The sequence below is a fragment of the Labrus bergylta genome, chromosome 1 (genome assembly GCF_963930695.1).
Source record: "Labrus bergylta chromosome 1, fLabBer1.1, whole genome shotgun sequence".
NCBI lineage: Eukaryota > Metazoa > Chordata > Actinopteri > Labriformes > Labridae > Labrus > Labrus bergylta.
This window is the reverse complement of record NC_089195.1, coordinates 13,724,902-13,743,278: the sequence shown is the minus strand read 5'-3', so window position 1 is coordinate 13,743,278 and position 18,377 is coordinate 13,724,902. Positions and strand designations below refer to the sequence as shown.

Genomic DNA, 18,377 nt, shown 5'->3' with positions numbered 1-18,377 from the left:
GGAGTACTTCCAGTCTGAAATACCACCTAAATGCAATACACTCAGTTGATACCAGCAAATCATTCAACGAAACAAACAGTGGAGCGAGGCTTCGGCAGACTACGTTAGATGCAGCCTGTGGGAGAAGTATAGATAAACAAAGACAAGAGAAGCTAACAAATCATCTGAAAATGTAAATAATCTTGTATGTCTTAACAACTGGCTTCGTGCAGAGGAGCAAAAAAGTCAAGTTCTAGGAATTGACAAACTGCACTGACAAACTGCACTGTTTTCTGGTTCTTTTTTTGAGTAAGATTCTCCAAAGGAAATCTAGTATAAATATAGACTAGTCCCCTGCACAGTAAATCCCTGCAGTGAACTTTTATTGTGCTTCACCTCACTCTAACAGGGGCATTTGGTACTGAACATAGATTGGTTATGCTGCTCCCTGATAAAAGAAAAATGTTTTTGCTGTTACCTCAGAAATTGCCTGTTTTAATGTTATGATTGTGGCTCAGGATTTTCTGGGCAGTTTTTTTTATATATAACAAACATTGCAGTGGCAATAAGCTTTAGTTTTATATTTATTTGCTTTGATTACATTGTTTAAGTTGAGAAGTACATTTACAATAAAAGTGCGCTATACACTACTTTTGAATTCATTATTGGATTTTGCCTATAACAATGCGATTAATCATGATTAATCACAGGAACTCATGCGATCAACGCGGTTAAAACTTTTAATCGTTACCCAGCCATACTATAAAGCCCTCTATTTCAGCGCTGCTGAGAACAGGCTGTTTCTGTGTCTGTACCTTTAAATGTAGATGAGCAGTGTCTGACCACGCCCCTCTCTGGAAGGGCTTGGGTGTCTCAGGCTTTCTCGGTCCATATCCTATTGTTTACGGTGAGAAGGCAGACTCAGAGGGCAGAATAAACACCTAGCTGTGGGAGTGTCACCCACCTGGGGGAGGGGTTACTGCCCTTTGTGATGTCATGAAAATCTCCAAATGGCCTGTTTGAGCACACATTTTCTGAAAAGTGGAGCAGGTAAAGGATGGAGAGGATGGACTTTTCTCATTGTTGGGGGGTTTATAGACAGACTAGAGACACATTATAGTGAGAGAAACATGATGAAGTGTATTTAGCATAATATGTGACCTTTAGGGTCTCTACATTAATCACTTGCATTAAGTTGTTAACGTTGTCAGTCCTAGTTATAATCTATATTTTCTATCATAAAGTTCTACCTACACATTTTTTTGTTTTGTATTATGAAAGATGCTTTATGTCATGCAATAAATACCTGAAAAGTTCTGTTGTAAGATGTACAGTACATTTTGACATCACACAAACTAATCACCAGAGCAGTTCATAAAGTGTGTTCAGTTTTCTGTCTGCAAGTTGTTGAAAGCCACTTCATGTTAATGCTTATAAATACATCACAGCTGAACAGAGAACATCTTTCATTATTATTACCAGAGTTTATATTTTTCCTGTCGCTGTTTGTTACATCAATGTATGATATTCAGACATTAACTTACATTAAACAAAATATTGGAGTAATTATCTAAAATAAATGTCTTTCTTATGTACAGTGAAATTTTCCTTTTATGATCATCATAATATTACATCTTGTACACTGCAGTAGTTTGATAGCTTTCTTAGGCCCCATGTCCACCTAGCGTTTCTTCCGGCAGTGTTGGAGTACTTGAAATCCGTCTTTGTCACAAGACAGATCTCAAGACTTTTTGAAGGTCTCGGTCTCGGTCTCATCTGGGAATTAAACGCATTTTTACTCGGTCTTATCTCGGTCTCAGACTGGGCAAACTCCGGATTTTAAGTCAAGACCACCACTGAAAGGCTATTTTCCACCTCAACACTGTGATTAGAAGGAAAACGCCTCTTTTACTTCAATTTATTTATAGCTTAATTTTTATCCCTCGGTTACGGCCGCAAATTTCCCGGTGTTACAGTCTGTGAGTGACACGCCCGCTACATAACATGGTGATGATGTTTCAGTGATATTTATGGTTTTGGTCTTGGTCTAGTCTCGGTCTTGCCTTGCCTTGCCTTGCCTTGCCTGGGTCTTGGTCTTGGTCTTGACTCAGTCTCGATCCCTAAATGTCTTGGTCTTGTGCACTCTGTTTTCGTGTATATCTTGTTCTCACTTAGTGTGGTCTTACTACAACTACAGCACTCTTTTCTGGGCAGGAAAGCGCTGACTGTGCATTCGAGAGCACTTGCATGAAGCGTTGAGGAAAAAAAAGCGCTGCACGTCCTGTCTCTATGACAACAGTCTGTTGACAATGGCTGCAGTATGACCGACACTGCTCTGTTACCTTTAACTGTATGTTTGTTACTCCAGCAGACATGAAGCAAAGAGGATGTGAGTTCAAGACACGATACGAGGGAATATCAAACATTTTGAAAACAGCGCTTGTGTCGTCAACAGTGCCTTTCTGAAAAATTGAACAATTTCAACTTCAGGCACTTGGAGAAAAAATGCTAGGTGGACCCAGGGCCTTACTTGCCTTCCCACAGTTTGCCTGTTTGTTTAATCTTAGTTATTTGTGGAATTCTGCTTCAGCTGGCAGAGCGTGACGGAGGAGCCAACGCCGAAACCTGCATACAAAGGCTCACTGAAACGACCTTTGAATCTGTGGATAAGCTCCATAGTCTCTGAAACTGAATAAAAGGCCACAGTGTTGCCTGCATAATCCAGGTACACACCAAGCCGCGAGGCCCTGGGAGCATTAGGGAGGTCTCGGTCTACTTTGTTGTGCCAGGCAGAGTAGCCCGAGTCTGAGCACAAGAGGCTCCAGGACTTGTCGTTGTAGCCCAGCAGGCTGTGCGAGTTCTTCCCCTTCCGACTGATGCTCTTGTAGGCAACCCCGATGGAAAACTCCCCGTTCCACTCAGCCTCCCAGTAAAACCGGAAACCAGCCAGAGGCTCCTTGCACAGCGCCTGAGAGAAGCCGTCAAAGCGTTCTGGGTGATCTGGGTAAAACTGGACCGCCTTTTTCCGTGTGACCCTCTGGTTCCCGTCGGACAGGACCAGCTCTTTGTAAACTGTGTTCGGATCGAAGGACAGCTTGCAGGAGTCTGAGAAAACACAGCCATACACAAAACATATGGTTTAATTATGCATGTTAGTTCAACAACAGCAGAAACAATTAACATAAGGATGAACGTGCGATAAATTCAGAAACTGTGAACAGTGTTTCCCACTCATAGATGATACCTGGGCGGGCCACCCAAGTACATTTCTGGCCGCCCAAGTATGTTTCCGACCTGTTTTTATTTATTTTTCATTTATTGATAGAATTGCTGCGTGCACGAGAGAGCGAGAGAGAGAGCAGGGGAGATTCAGATTGCAGACATGCGCGAAGACCTCACGGCTCCGTGCAACATAACAAAACTCCCGTTTAAAAAAAAACTTCCCTCTCGACTCCTGCGGGGAGATAAGACACAGCAAGACGAAGAATGCAGAATAGCATCAGCTTCAGAGAGAGAGAGAAAGAGAGAGAGAGGCCCAGGTATCGCGTTATGTTAAAATGAACACAGCTGTGTTACTTTTTATATAGAGTATATTATATTTATAAGTATAGAGTGAAATTGGAGTGCCTGTAACATTTGCATTGTTTATGTGTTGGCAGCAGGTTTTGTTTTTTGGACTTGTGCAAGTGTTTACATTTCTGAATTTGCCGATGTTCCTGATGTAAATCGCTTCAGCCGTCGTGGATAGTTTGCCCCTGTCTGCAACCATAATCTAATGTGATGCATTTTATAGATCAAGAATGAAACCCCCACAATAACTAAATTATATGTCTGAGAATGCAATATGCGGTATATCGTCCATATTTCTGTTGTGAAAAAGCAAATACATGAACCACAGAGAAACACTCTTCACTCACATCTTAAGAAGTCCGTCCTGGTTTTTGGCTCCTGAAAATCGAGTCTGGAAGGAACTGAAATCACATAGAAGTAAAAGTCTAAAGTGAATTACATAATTTCTAACATAAAATTAGTAGACACAGATGTCACCTCCATCTTTCTTGTCTCTTTAATTTAATGTATAAAGTGTTACATGTTTAAGGTCACAGAAACTTACCTTTGAGTCGTTTGTCACCATTTCTTGGCAGAAGGATGTACACGGGGGTTTCACTCACTGTTGAAATGATACAGCGTCAGGATGACCATGCCGAATTTAAAGATATATTGTCACTTTAGGGTGCACTCACACTAGGCAATCTGTGCCTAAGAATGCTTCACCCTGAAAGTCCACTTTGTTAGACTAGTGTGAGATTGTTGATGCGGACGGCCTGCTGCTATTTTTTTGTCTGTCTGTCTTGTAAACTAAGCACGCTTCATGATTACTTAAACCATGCATGTGTTGTATTATGATGTTATGTACAAGAGGTAACCGTGCTCAGACCCGGTTAGTCCTGGAGCAGTCTGAGTGCAGGCCAGCAGTGGAATGGGGAGGGGGGGACAATCGTGCTTCAGCATGGTACGGGATAACTGTGCCTAGTGTGAGTGCGCCCTAAATCTACCGCACCATACACAAACCTGTCTTGGAGATTTTGCCCAGCTCCTTCTTACAGATGTTGTCCACATGTTCTTTCATCTCCATGGCTGTCTTGCTCATCTCTCCAAAAGAGAACTGAGGGTTGATGAGCACTTTGGGCACCATGGCTTCAGGAGGGACACACAGGGTGGGGAAATTCTGTTCAGAAGGAAAAGGAGAGTCTTGATCAAGGAGGTTTAACTGATGAGGCTCCCTGTCATGGAAGGGTGGCCGTAAGCAGGGTGACGTCAAAGCATTTAACTGTATATATGGAGAAGAACTTGAATTTACATGCAGAAACGCCTGGCTCATACACAGGACAGAACAGATAAGGTGACAGCAGCTGAAATATCTTAAAATATCTCACCTGCAGAAAGTGAATGTTGTCCTCTGTCTCGAGGATCTGCCGTAGCTCTGCGTCTCTGCGCTGCAGCTCCTGGATCTCCTGTTCCAGACGGCCCAAGTAGCCCTCCGCCTGCGACATCGCTGCCTGCATGTTCGCCGTGATCATCTGATTGATTTCTGCCTTCCAGCGCTCCACCGCCTGCAGCATTTCGTGGAACGTCTTGTCGCTTTCAGCCTGTGCTCGCTGGGCACCACTCTGCAAGGTCCAATCAGAGGTCAGTTTTAAAAGAGGTGATCGCAAACTGTAAACATAGTGCCATTTATTTTTAAATGTTTTCGTCATTTCACATTCAAAAAAACCCTCTTAAAATGTAAAATGTTAGATTGGACAATGTGTGATCTTACTTTGAGAACATCCACATTATGTTTGAGCTCCTGCAGCTCCTTCATCCTCTCCTGAATGATGTACTGGACCTCCGACTGGGTGACCACCAAGACTTTCTTTTAGATGAACAAGACAATAATGGCACTTTAAAGGGGACATATGATGAAAAATCCACTTCTGCAGTGTTTCTGAACATATATTTGGGTAACCTGAGTGTCTACCAACCAACAAAATGTGAAATAAACCCATCCAGTCCTTTGTTTGTGGTCTGCATAAGTCTTACAACACAGAGAAAAATGCTCCGTTTCAAATTTGCTCTCCTTGTGATGTCACAGTGGGATTCTGGTAAAAAAAAATCCCCTCCCCTCCCCTGGTATCTCCACCCATGGATTCCACCCCCAGCCTAGAGCAAAACTTTTGCGCAGGTCCGGCATTTTTATTCTCGCTACAGAGAAGTGATGTCTACAGGGAAAACTCAGGGGGGGCTCATTGCATTTAAAGAGACACACACACCAAAACGGAGCGTTCTGAGAGAGCTGGTTTATACAGGGTCACAAACCTCCTCTGGCGCTTGATTCATGCTATATTTTGACCAAAGCACAGATGTTTCATTTAGACCACAGGGGACTGTTTGAAAATGTGAAAAAGGGGCATGATATGTCCTCTTTAAAACATTTCAGATGAAACTTTGGTTGAGAATTTAAAACTATTAGATTCTCATAAACACCATTTTTAAACTTTGATACGAGTCAGGTAAAAATCCAATAATTCAATACCTCTTTTCATATCACCACATACAAGTCCTATGGATCATTTCTTGTTTTTATTACAAAAGCTCCTGCACACTGTCTTACAGAGTCCCTGAAGTCCTAAAATGAAAAAATATATCTTTTGGGAACAAGGTACCATCTTATATACAACTTAGATGATAACTTGCATGCACAAAATCATTACAGTACTTTTACTTTGTGGGACTTCAAATGGCTCCATACCGCATGCAAATATAGGCCTATCTGCAAACCTTTTGATATTTGTGCAATCTAGAAAGTGCTCTCTCTCTCTCTCTCTCTCTCTCTGGCTCAGCTTTTTGGTAAAAACATGACTTAAGGTCTGATGTTGTTTTAAAGTTTCTGTACTTTTCGATATCATCAATCCTTGAAATAACGGAGGTTGTACCGTTTGAGAACACATGGTATCAAAAAGCGTCGAACCTTAGTCAGAAATAAAACTTTCATGCAGTCATTTAATGCACATCAGACTAATTAGTCCTCCAGGTATCAGACTCATTGACACTTTAGACTCACTTGTTTTTCGACTCGCTCCTCCTCTGCTGAGGTGATGTTGTGGCCGCGGTGCTCTCTGACCGTACACAGCACGCAGACACACATCTGGTCCGAGCGACAGAACAGCTCCAGGCCTTTCTCATGCTGGGGGCAGATCTTCCTGTCCAGGTGGCCCGTCTCGTCCACCAGCTTGTGCCTCTTGAAGGTGGACGACTCGTAGTGTGGCTTGACGTGTGTCTCGCAGTAGTAGGCCAGGCACATGAGACACGACTTTACGGCCCTGTTGCGACGGCCGACACAGAAATCGCAGAAGGACTCCCGCTGCATGTGGGGGAAAGGAGTGAGCTCAGGAAGCTGTCGCAGGGGCTCGTGGTTCACGTCGGGCACATTGCGTCTCAGCACGGGCCGGGGCGTGAAAGTGGCACGGCACTGTGGGCAGCTGTACACGCCCATGTGGTCAAACTGGTCCCAGTAGATCTTGATGCACTCCAGGCAGTAGGTGTCACCGCAGGGGATGGTGACTGGGTCTCTCAGCGTGTCTGCACACAGTGGACAGAACGAATCTGGAGGGAAAGGGAAGCTAGATTCAGCCATGATGCTGCTCGACGAGAAAAAAATTAAACCAACTTAGAATCAGGAGAGTCGATATGTGTCGGATTAAAATCCCCAGACTGCCAAGTTAGCGCTGAGGTCCAACCAAAGGATCTAACTCCTTCTCAAACCAGAGACAATGCTGACCGGTGTTTATATTTATAGGGGAGGTTTTGTTTTGACCCTAAACAGATGGGTGATGTCTTCCTACAGAGCCCTCTTTCTCATCATGTCTTTCAACCATGCAGGAATCTGCTTAACAAGCAGGAATATCAGGTTGCTCACACAGTAAGGTCAAGTTGTCAGCAAAATAAAAACATTAAAAGAGGCTCACCTAAAATTAGGGTGTTGATACTTTTTGATACACCAGCTTTTTAAAACGGCTTTTTTTAATGAGCGATAGCATTAAAAAGTACCCAACCTTAAAATAAAAACTGCAGATCTTCAGTCATATTTTAAACTAAAATGCAGAGTGAGTGAAAGAGAGAGAGACAGCAGGGGTCTTTTTGCCGTCACATAAAGAGGCAAATGCTACCTTTATCACTCTAACAGACCAATAGAGAGCAGAGGAGATGAGTTTTTTGTATATTTAGACAGCGTTTGTTAGTTTAAAGGGTCACTCAGTCCTTCACACCATTTAGCTTTCCTTTGGGTTGTGTCAGTCTGGGGGTTTCATGATGGTGCATGATGATGCCAAAACAAAGAGTTGTGTTTATCCTGTGAACAAAACACAGAGTCAGTATGTGGGCACCCACAGGACCACGTTGAAAACCTGCAGGACGGGAAAAAGTATAAACACTGCTGCACCAGAAAACAATCACATGGATGTGATTCTCATTGGACAATCAAAGTTGCATAACATCTTGTTTTCTCATACACTGTATAGACACAAAATATCTGACATGTGAGATCAACATTTTTATATAAAAATCAAAACACTTCCATCCTGAAGTGTTGAATGAGTGTGAGTTGGCTAAAGCAGGAGGGTGGCACCCTGCACCGTACAGAGCCGCACGGTAGCACATCTGGACGTGTGACACCGGCTCTGTTTTCCTGCTCTCCAGTTTGATAAGCTGTGACACGGAATAATGTTTCTCGTAATGTGTCCGTTTGTTCAGCGTGCTCTCGTCAATGGTCTTTGTCCTCTTGAAGGGCCATTCTCGTCTTTGTCCAGACAAGAGGGCTCTTGTGACAATGACGGTAAGTGAGAGAGAAAGAGAGCACAGTAGTGACTGAAAGCTTTCAGCTGAGTTCAGCGGCGTAGACGGGACAAAGGAGTGAGAATGATAAACCTGGGTTACATGAGGAGATATGTTAGCTAATTAAGAAGAGGAACGTGATGAAGTGGGGGAAAAAAACAGAAGTGGGATAACGGGATATGAAACAGGGACTCACCCATGATGTGTTTTTTCACACGTGAACAAAACTCTTAAAAATGTCCAGAAATGACCACAAGATTTTTTTTTCATTTATGGTTCATTTGGATCCCCATTAGCCACCACCTAAATAGCAATAATAATAATAATAAAAATTGTATTTATATAGCACTTTTCAATCCAGAGGCACAAAGTGCTTCCCATAGACAACAACAATAACAAGAGATTAAAAGAAAGATACTAAAAACAATTAAAAAAACATGACAAAAGCTTAATTATATGATTGCACAACAGAGCTGTAATAAGTAAAACAGATCAAATTAGTTATCAGCTAAAAAGGCAAGTGTGTAAAAATGTGTCTTCAGTCTGGATTTAAAAACAGAGACAGTGTCAGCAGATCGCACATCAACAGGAAGACTGTTCCAAAGCTGAGGAGCCAGTACAGAAGATGCTTGATCACCCTTTGACCTAAGTCTGGACTGTGGAACTGCTAGGAGGCCTAACCCTGCAGATCTCAGAAGCCGTTTTGGTTGGTATGGAGCAATTAAGCAAGTACTCTTCCTGGTGTCCACTCATAAAACATGAATTTAAAATCCACACAAATTAAATTATTAAAAGTCCAAGACGGAAGAGAAAAAGACAACAAAAAAAAAATAGAATAACAATAGAAGGCAAAGTACAAATCAAGAGATGAAGATGAACCTTCTGCAAGTCAAAAAGTTAATCTCTCAAATGTTCACCTTATATCTGCAATCAATAAAACACGGTGTTGGACAAATTATTGTTCCTACTAAAACATGCATAGTACCTAATAACGACTAAAGGCTTTGGCCCCCCCGAGGAGGTCGTCGGCTTTCAGTCCTAGTTGGACCGTCGTTGAGTGGTCGTCGCCCTAGTTTTTGCAGTGTGTTGGCCCCCGTCTGCCTTTTTTTGGCCGATTCGACATGTCAAATTCGACGATTCGACCAATTCAACATGTCTGAGGTGAGAGGAATCTCTCTGATTGGCTGTTGGGAGGTTTCATTTCTCTCCAGCTCTCGACACAGGTTCAGTAAAGCCCCTTGAGCATGCCGTTGTAGTATCCATGCTTTCACCCATTAGTGCGGTTTCTCCTTATTCGTCTCCTCTGCCTCTTCTTTTAATTTTCCACTAAAAGACCAACAACGGCAGCGCCATTTTCAACTTTTTATCAGACATTATTCTCAATTAGTAGGCTACCTATAATACGAGTGGTGACCGACAGCGGTGTGAAAATGGTCTTCTCGTATCATAACAATGGACCACCACCGCCTGCTGGCATGGAGAGTTATTTCCTCTGTAACAGCAGAGTCTTCCTCTGTAGTCTTTGCGGTGTGTTCAAGTTATGACGAGGGGTTAGATAAAAGCATCTGCTAACCGCTAAATGCGGGTGTTTTGCGCAGCACTGAGTGAGTTTGTTTTAACTAAACACACACGGTGGTGTGTAATGAGAGTAACGTAGGCTAACAGAGGGATTTGTGACAGAAAACAACGTAAATTGAGTCCCGCTTGCTGACTTTATGAGCAGAGTCAGCTGGTCCTGCACGCTCAGACCACAGTGCTCTGCTGCAGGCTGAAACAGCTTGACTCAGTGTCTCTTTAGCAGCACGGATTAGCATCTTCATCACAACTAAAGGTGTGTTTAAACTGAAGCCTCGCTGTCTTAAGTCCAGGATAACTAAAAGAAGGGGGCTGTTACGGTGACTCGTGATAAAGTGAGCGGCTGTAAACACAGTTGACTACCGACAGTATCACCGCTAAGTGCAACTCCGCTAAAGCTGCGTTCATTCGATGATAAACACTTTCTATTTCCGACAAGTTCTTCACAATAAAAGTCCCCTGCCTATCTGCAGTTGAAGTGCTTTTAATGTGAAACACTCGTATCAGGAAAAGGGGTGTTTACAGCAGTAACAACTTAACACAACTCGTCTGAAATAAAAAGGAAAGAAACAAAACAAACCCTGAACAAAGCTCACAGCTAAAGACTACAACGTCCTGAGGAGAGAACACACAGTGACTTAAAAACATCTTTCTCTCGTATAATAAACTAAACACACAAAAAAGTAAACTTATTACCTATACTGTAGGCTACCTATATAATGTAATTTTAACTTACAATGTAAAGATATTGATAAAGACATTGTTGTCTAAATCACTTTTTTAAATTACACAAAAGGAGTTCATATTTATAGGACTGATTGTCTCTGTTTATGAAAAAGTAGCGATGTGCAGTAATATAGAAAATTGAGGATTAATCGTGATGTATCGTGATATTGAATCGAATCGTTGACTGGATAATCGTAATCGAATCGAATCGTGAGACCAGTGAGGATGCACAGCTCTATTACATATAGACTGTACATAGAAAATTATATGTTAATAATCAAACATTGGTATTACAATTGATAAGTTCATGAGAGTCTCTGTGACATTAGTTATTTCTTTAATCTGTTTTTAAAAACAGTTTTACTGGTTCGACTGGTAATATCTGATAGAAGATCACATGCCGCGATACATAACAGAACGTTGTCTTACGTTAGTGTTTGAGGGGATGCCTACTATTGTAATCATGACCATTACAGCTAAAAAACAAAGAAATATTCAGCATTTTAGACATTGAAATATTTCTAAAAAAGCAAAGCAGAGAAATTATCTTCCTTTCTTTCACCAATGGCCATCTTAAAGGAAATTTTAATGATATACGCTCTTCTCTCACAGTTCAGCACCCGTCTTTCAGCTCTGTTCTGGACTAACTGTAATTTATCCAAGTCTTTATTTGATGCAGTTGACCACACTGCTGGACAAGAGTCTGAGTGAGTTAGAACTAATGTTTGTATAACATTAGAGATGCAACATGGGAGGTGTTGCACAGTCTATTCTTCATACAGTCTGTGGTGTTTCTGTGCTTGCCAAAATATCAGAAAGGAAATATCAGATCCTTGCTAGTGTTGTTCTTACTCTCTGATGTTCATCTCTTTGGATTAAAGTGTCTACTAAATGATTTGTAGAATAGTAGAGTAATATTAAATTATTGATATCAGGCAGTTTTAAAGGAAAAACAACTTGGGCTCAACCAGCGGCCTTGGAGGGACTGCTCGGCTCGGGTTGGTGAATATGGACCAATGAGCAAAAGGTATTTTTAACATTTTTGTTTAATTTTTCATCAGAACTCCTATTTCTTTTATAAAGGAAGCAAGATCTGCACACAGGCTGGTCAGTCGCTGATGAAACTGAATGCACACAAGAGAGGCAGAGAGGACATGATGTCATTGACTGTGCTGGTTGGTACGCTCTCCCTCCCTCCTGTCTCCCTCCCTCCTCCCTCTCCTCTCTCTCCTCTCTCTCCTCCCTCCTGCTGTATCTCATCATCTCTGTCCTCACTGTGAGCGAGCCTGGGAGTGGCAGGAAGGAGAGGCAGACAAGAAGGAAGCAGAAGAAGAAAGAGGAGGAAAACGACAAAGAGGTTGAGTGAGTGACGGGCGAATCAGGATTGTCTTCTGAATATTAACGCAGCATCGTTTCAGCAGGTATACTTGATTATTTCAGCATCACTGTTTAAAGCCACAGTATCAACAATGAATAGTCAATGAATGTTTTTATGTTAGATCCAGCAATGACATGTAATTTATGTTTATACTATTTCAGATGTCACAGTATATTTTTAATATCAGATTTCCTACCCAGAAAAGTCATCTGGCTCTATAGTGTGAATGTACACGCTGTTATATTGTATTTGTTAAATCCATTAATGATTAGCTGCTGCTTTGAGTACGCCTGGAAAGCTTTGTTTTATTTTTTATAGATTTTCTCCCTAAAATGAAAAATGTTTTAGTCTGATTTGAGTTTTTTTGTTCATTCTTTTGCAATAAATGCTGTTATTTAATTGTTTATAACCCAATGTGACTGAATGTACATCCTTCTGAGCAAGCCGCAATTTGACTAGTGTTCAAGTGTGTGTGTTTGTGTGTATACGTACGTATGTGTGTGTGTGTGTGTGTGTGTGTGTGTGTGTGTGTGTGTGTTTTGGAGGGGGGGGGGGGGGGGGGGAGCAAAGGAACCTGTTGTCCATTCGCTGCAGCCATTTGGAAATTGAGTTGATTGAATTAGATTGGCCTGAGAGCAGCTTGGATAAGGTCTACATGATGATGAATCTGAGAGTATAAGTGTCTGAGTGAGTGTGTGTGAGAGAGAGAGAGAGAGAGAGAGAGAGAGAGAGAGAGAGAGAGAGAGAGAGAGAGAGAAATGTTCACTTAGGCTGATGATGATGGCAGCCGTTTCTTGGCAGGCGGACCATCAATCAGCTTATAGCGTCGTTATAACTCTGAATGAGTTTCTTTTTAATTTCTTAAAATGTCTTCATGAGGATGGAGAGAAGAGGAAGAAGTTTGTGTGATCACTCTTTATTTGAACGTTTAGAAAATGTTACCAAACTCTCCTGTTAGTCTGACAGTAGATCGCACTGTGTTAAGTCGTGCAGTTTGTGTCTCCGTCAGCATGGCTGAGGGCGCAGCGTCTGTAGCAGAGGTGGAGACCGCCTTCCAGAAGTTCGCGGTCCATGGAGACACAAAAGCCACAGGGAAGGAGATGAACTGCAAGAACTTCGCTAAGCTTTGTAAGGACTGCCGCGTCATCGACGGCAAGAACGTCACCACCACGGATGTGGACATTGTTTTCAGCAAAGTCAAGTAAGATGTCATTCAGGATAAGCCTCCCATAATGTAACTATCAGCGGCGTAGTGCAGAGAATATGACGGTCTACAGCGTATACCGACTTCTAAAATCCCATCATTCAGTACTGTGCTGTGAAAAATGTTTCCCTAGGATGGCAGAGTAGTGCGGGTCAAACTTTGCCATTGCGGGCTGCTGGTGGCGCAGTGGTTAGTGCGTGCCCCATGTATGGAGGCTATAGTCCTCCAGGTGGGCGGCCCAGGTTTGAATCCAACTTATGGCTCCTTTCCTGCATGTCATTCCCCTCTCTCTGTCTCTCCCTGATTTCTGACTCTTTCCACTGTCCTATCTCTCCATTAGAGGCACAAAAAGCCCAAAAATAAATCTTTAAAAAAAAACCTTTGCCATTGCTGTCCTAGGAAAAAAAAAGTTGTAGGAGACTTCCCTGCCTGCTCTATCTGCTCCACCAACTGAGCTGAACCTGTTGGGTAACAGGAAGTTAAAACGTAATTTCTGCAGAGATATTTTGCTCAGTTTGGACGTTTAATCACCTCGTGAAGATGAAGCGTACATCCCTATGGTGCAACCAAGCAACGACACAAGTTAAAGGTACTAACTTGTGTACACACATATATGGTTATTTTGGACTCTACACCCGGACTTAAGACAGAACCTGTACACAGCAGGTGCAAGGAGGGGATGGGGTATGAAAGCCAGGTAATGCCTCAAAGACAGCAAAACAAAACCAGCTCTGTCTTAACAGATGCATTCATTAAAATAATTCATAAGGACTTTTTTAAGTGGCTAAATTATTTTTTTCTTCAAACCCCCTTCTAAGTAGTTCATAGCCTCACGTCCAGTTGTGATTCTAGAGTCTGTTGGGACCCTAGGAAAAAATAAATTGGGGTTCCTCCAACCAATGTTCAGCAGGGCTTGCTGGATTCTCTAAACAGAAGCATGCTGACGTCTCATCACCGTGTTGAACAGTCCCTTAAACAACCCCCCCCATGCTCATACATTAGGCTACTAGATACTGCGTGATGATGATGTATCCACTTGACGGTGTGAAAGCTTTTACAACACTGCTGTTAAAGTCGCTTCAGTGGTTTCTTCCTGCGCGTTTCCTCAGGGCCAAGTCGGCTCGTGTGATCACGTTTGAACAGTTCAACCAGGCTCTGACGGAGTTGGCTCCCAAACGCTTCAAAGGCAAAAGCAAAGAGGAGGCTCTGCAGCAGCTCTACGGCCTCATCGCTGGCAAGGAGCCTGCCAACGTTGGAGTCACAGTAAGTATATGTATATCATATTTATATATTAGTACCAGAGCTGGGCACATGTCCATTAATCCCACAGTTATTGGGCTTAATTTTTTTTAAATAAAAATTATAAAGTTAATTTGGTTTTACTGTCATTTTCGTTACTTGAGTCCACTTTGGCCAATTCAAGTCAGCTGACCTCATGTTCCTGACTCTTCGAGGAGATGAGACTTCAGACAATGTTGTTGTTCCTTTTATCAACTGACACATCTTTGCAGTATCATGTGTAATGTCGAACATGGAGGGCAGAGACAGAAAGTCCAGTTTCTACTCTGGCTCTTATTGGCTATAGAAGCCTGAATGGAAGGTCCTGATTGGTCAAATGAGTGTCAATCGAAAGGTCATGAATGCATGAATTAGTACAGAGAATACAGTTGAACAATCCAAGCTATCTGTGGATCTTAACAGATGTAATGTGTTCAATGTGTTAAATCACTCACTGGATTTGCATCATGAGGACCCTCACCTATGTAGCAGGACAGTTTTTGTTCGAATATTACGACAGGAAGAATCCTGTAGACCTTCAGTCGTTTGTGTAGGTTCTCAGGTGATGGTGATTCAGAGATTGATCCAAAGGGAGCTGGACCTGGTTGAAGATCTTAAAGATGTTCCCACTCTCCTCCAAAAGGCTTCTTGAGTGAATTTAATTTTAAGTTAAATATTAAAGGAATTGACTGGTTCACTGATACTGAGGTTAACGTCTTTGTTAACGGATTAACGGTTAACAAAGATAAATTTTCGATCAACTCTGAGTCATACAGCTTAAAGTCATCCTCTGTACTGTTTAATTAACTGTGTTTACATCAGAGGAATCTGGAGTTTCAAAATATTTTTTACATCTTTAATGTTACTGTTTTAATCTGATTTCTTTGCCGTTGCTCCGATCCATTTGCTCCACATTTAGAATCAAAGAAAAAGTCAGGGTTGTCACTTATTGTCATTTGTACCATTAAATGGCACCATGTGGCTTTAAAGAGATATTATTTTGCACTGGTCATCAGTGTTTTGCACTTTGATATTTTACATTAATGCCAAAAAAAGAGAGTTAAGAAGTAAGCAGAAAGGCTGAAAAATGTGTGACTTTAATGTGACGAAAAATGACACCAATGCCGATGTGCAGAAAACTGCAGTTCCTTTGGTGTCCTCAAGGGATTGGCTGCAAAAGTTCAATTTACAAACCTGTTTAAATACCAACTGACAGTTGTTGTAGCTGTTTGCCAGGAGGCTAAAGTCCCACCTCAGCTCCAGCTCTCTGCCGGCTGCCAGGATCAAAAGTTTGTGACAACATTTTTAATATGGGGACCACCATTGTTGGGCTTCAAAAATCCACTTCAGAATCTGATGGGTGACGTCACTGTGACTACGTCCATTTTTGATACAATGTATGGTTAAAAACCTGCAGGATCAAAGAGGTTAAATATCTGCCTGTTTTCTGTCTAAAAACGTGATCTTTTGTTGTTTTCAGAAAGTGGCAAAGGCAGCAGCAGTGGACAGACTGACGGATACGACTAAATACACGGGAGCCCACAAGGAGCGTTTCGATGACTCCGGCAAAGGAAAAGGAAAAGCAGGACGTGAGGACATCCCAGACTCCAGCGGCTATGTGGCGTCTTACAAGGGCAGCGGCACTTATGACTCCAAAGTAAACGAAGCATAACTCAGAAAGAGCGGGAAACTGGTCAAATGAATCAATCCACTCAGGGTCCGAAATTAACCTTTTTGGTGGCAGGTAGATGAAAAAAAATCACATTTAATTGAGTTAATAAGGTGTTATTTTCCGTTGGATTGCAACACAGATTTAAGACGCGGAAATTGATGAATATTTTATTTGCTCGCCTTTATTTTTTTTAAAGTAGAAGTGCCCACGCCGCCCGTGTGGACTACGTTCATCAATATTACAAACGCAAAACAAAAATCCACATGTGAAAAAATAAATTTGCTTTTATCTATAAAAACAAGTAGCCTACATTTCTCGATTTAGGCAGCACACCCTTTTAGCGGATGTGTGTGTGTGTGTCGCTGGCTGCTCCAGAGGACTGTTGCAGTCCTAAGTGAAACGGGAAGCGTGAATTTAGCGTGCACTGTATCTTCAGTGTTCAGATACAACGCAGCGCTGTGAGGAGAAGTTCACAGACTACAGCAGGCTGTGGTGGCATAATGTTACTATAATTAAGTCACTGATTGTTGATGAATGCAGGCACGGCTGGAGTGACTGGCGAATATTTGAACAGACCGTTTGACCAAATTAACTTTGTTGTGATGCACTAAAAGAGAACAAAGTAACATGGTGGCTGGCGTTCCTGTGTGGGTCCTATCAGCATCCCCTAATGACGCTCCGACAGCAGAGGAGCAGGAGAAAAGAGCGGCAGCTAAACACACTAAAAACTGGTTATATAATACATGACTATTTGGCTACAAACATTCCGCCGCCATGTGGCCAAATGAGTACGTAGATCAACCTGCATTTGGCACCTGGAGGGTGTTAATTTCGGACCCTGCTTCCACTGCACCATGATTGAAGTTTAAAGACTTCATAAGTGGCCAGCTGGATAGCTGATAAAAGAGAGAGAGAGGGAGAGAGAGAGAGAGAGAGAGAGAGAGAGAGAGAGAGAGAGAGAGAGAGAGAGACACCATTTCCTGAAGATAATCCAAAGATAGTAAGAAACATGTATTTGCAATAAGTAAAGATATATTAAAGGGTTGTAGCATGACCTGTAATGGTTTTCTGAACATGAGCAGAGATTTGAGTTGGAGGTAAAGATAAAAATTTATTTCTAAACAAGCATGCATTTAGGACACTAACTCTGCTTCTAGTAGAACTTAACACTGTGCCTTACTAATGTAGCCTAGAGGAGGGAGGCTTTGTGGTGCTTTTCCTCTGCTGTTATATTTCTGCTGCTTTGTGAGCTTGCTAATATATATATACATGTCAATGCCTTTTGCATCAAAATGAATTGGCGGCCATTATTCGTCTTGCCTTGGAATTTTCCACACCTTAAAATGTAACTTATACTTACAAGTAGAGCATGAAGAACAATGTGATAAGAATTGAAGAGGATGATACGGTACTGATGAGACAGAGGACATATTTCCACCTTTTCAAACAGTCCCCTGTGGTCTAAATGAAACATCTGTGCGGTCCTTTGGTCAAAATATAACATGAATCAAGCACCACAGGAGGTTTGTGAGCATTTTTCTCTGTGTTGTAAGACTTATGCAGACCACAAACAAAGGACTGGATGGGTTTATTTCATATTTTGTGGGTCGGTAGACTCTCAGGTTCCCCAAATATACGTTCAAAAACACTGAAAAAGTGGATTTTTCATAATATGTCCCCTTTAAATTACCTGTAAGCATGGGATGTGTGGAGATGTCTCCACACATCCCCTGTCTCCCTGTCTCTTTAAAGGCCCTCCTCCCCACTTGCCCACTTTCTTCCAATTGGCCAGCTCTGTTTTCATTCACAGGGAAAGTTGAGTGAGCTTCCAGGTTCAGGTTAAGTCTCGTAATGTTCTCGTAAAGTCTCGTTCAGAGCAGCAGGAACCCATGTCCAGGGATTAAGTTTTGACAAACAAAAGCAGGTCTCAAGATCAAATGAGTGATTTTTAGCCTAAGATAAAACTTCTAAATTGATATGACACATGATATTATTTACTTGACATGTCTATAAACAGAAGTGAGCTCTAACAGGTTCAGTCTGTGTTCTGTATATTTGAGCGATATACCGTATTTTAAACGTTGTTTTGATGCATATTGATTGTACGGACTTGTCTGATGCAGCCATAACTCTTTGTTTACTGTGTGAGGAAATAAAAAGGACATCAAATACTCAGTGTTTACTCGTAGTCA

The 18,377-nt window shown here is 41.9% G+C and overlaps 2 protein-coding genes across 3 annotated transcripts; one reads left to right on the top strand and one right to left on the bottom strand.

Annotated features, from left to right (window-relative positions):
* Nucleotides 1-1,099: 1,099 nt before the first annotated feature.
* On the bottom strand, nt 1,100-7,266 carry ftr84 (finTRIM family, member 84). Its single transcript, XM_065954505.1, has 7 exons — nt 6,584-7,266; nt 5,300-5,395; nt 4,917-5,150; nt 4,552-4,708; nt 4,094-4,150; nt 3,897-3,950; nt 1,100-3,084 (listed from the first exon to the last, which is right to left on the bottom strand). Exons 1-7 carry the CDS (start codon nt 7,154-7,156, stop codon nt 2,543-2,545), a joined length of 1,713 nt encoding a protein of 570 aa, XP_065810577.1. The 5' UTR covers nt 7,157-7,266; the 3' UTR covers nt 1,100-2,542.
* Nucleotides 7,267-11,915: 4,649 nt separating this feature from the next.
* tppp2 (tubulin polymerization-promoting protein family member 2) lies at nt 11,916-18,356 on the top strand. 2 transcript variants are annotated; one of them, XM_020640665.2, is made up of 4 exons: nt 11,916-12,074; nt 13,041-13,232; nt 14,345-14,498; nt 15,994-18,356. In XM_020640665.2, exons 2-4 carry the CDS (start codon nt 13,042-13,044, stop codon nt 16,183-16,185), a joined length of 537 nt encoding a protein of 178 aa, XP_020496321.1. In that variant the 5' UTR covers nt 11,916-12,074; nt 13,041; the 3' UTR covers nt 16,186-18,356. The 2 variants fall into 2 exon arrangements, with proteins under 2 accessions (XP_020496321.1, XP_020496320.1); XM_020640664.2 differs by having other exon boundaries at nt 13,025-13,232.
* The last annotated feature ends 21 nt before the right edge of the window (nt 18,357-18,377 follow it).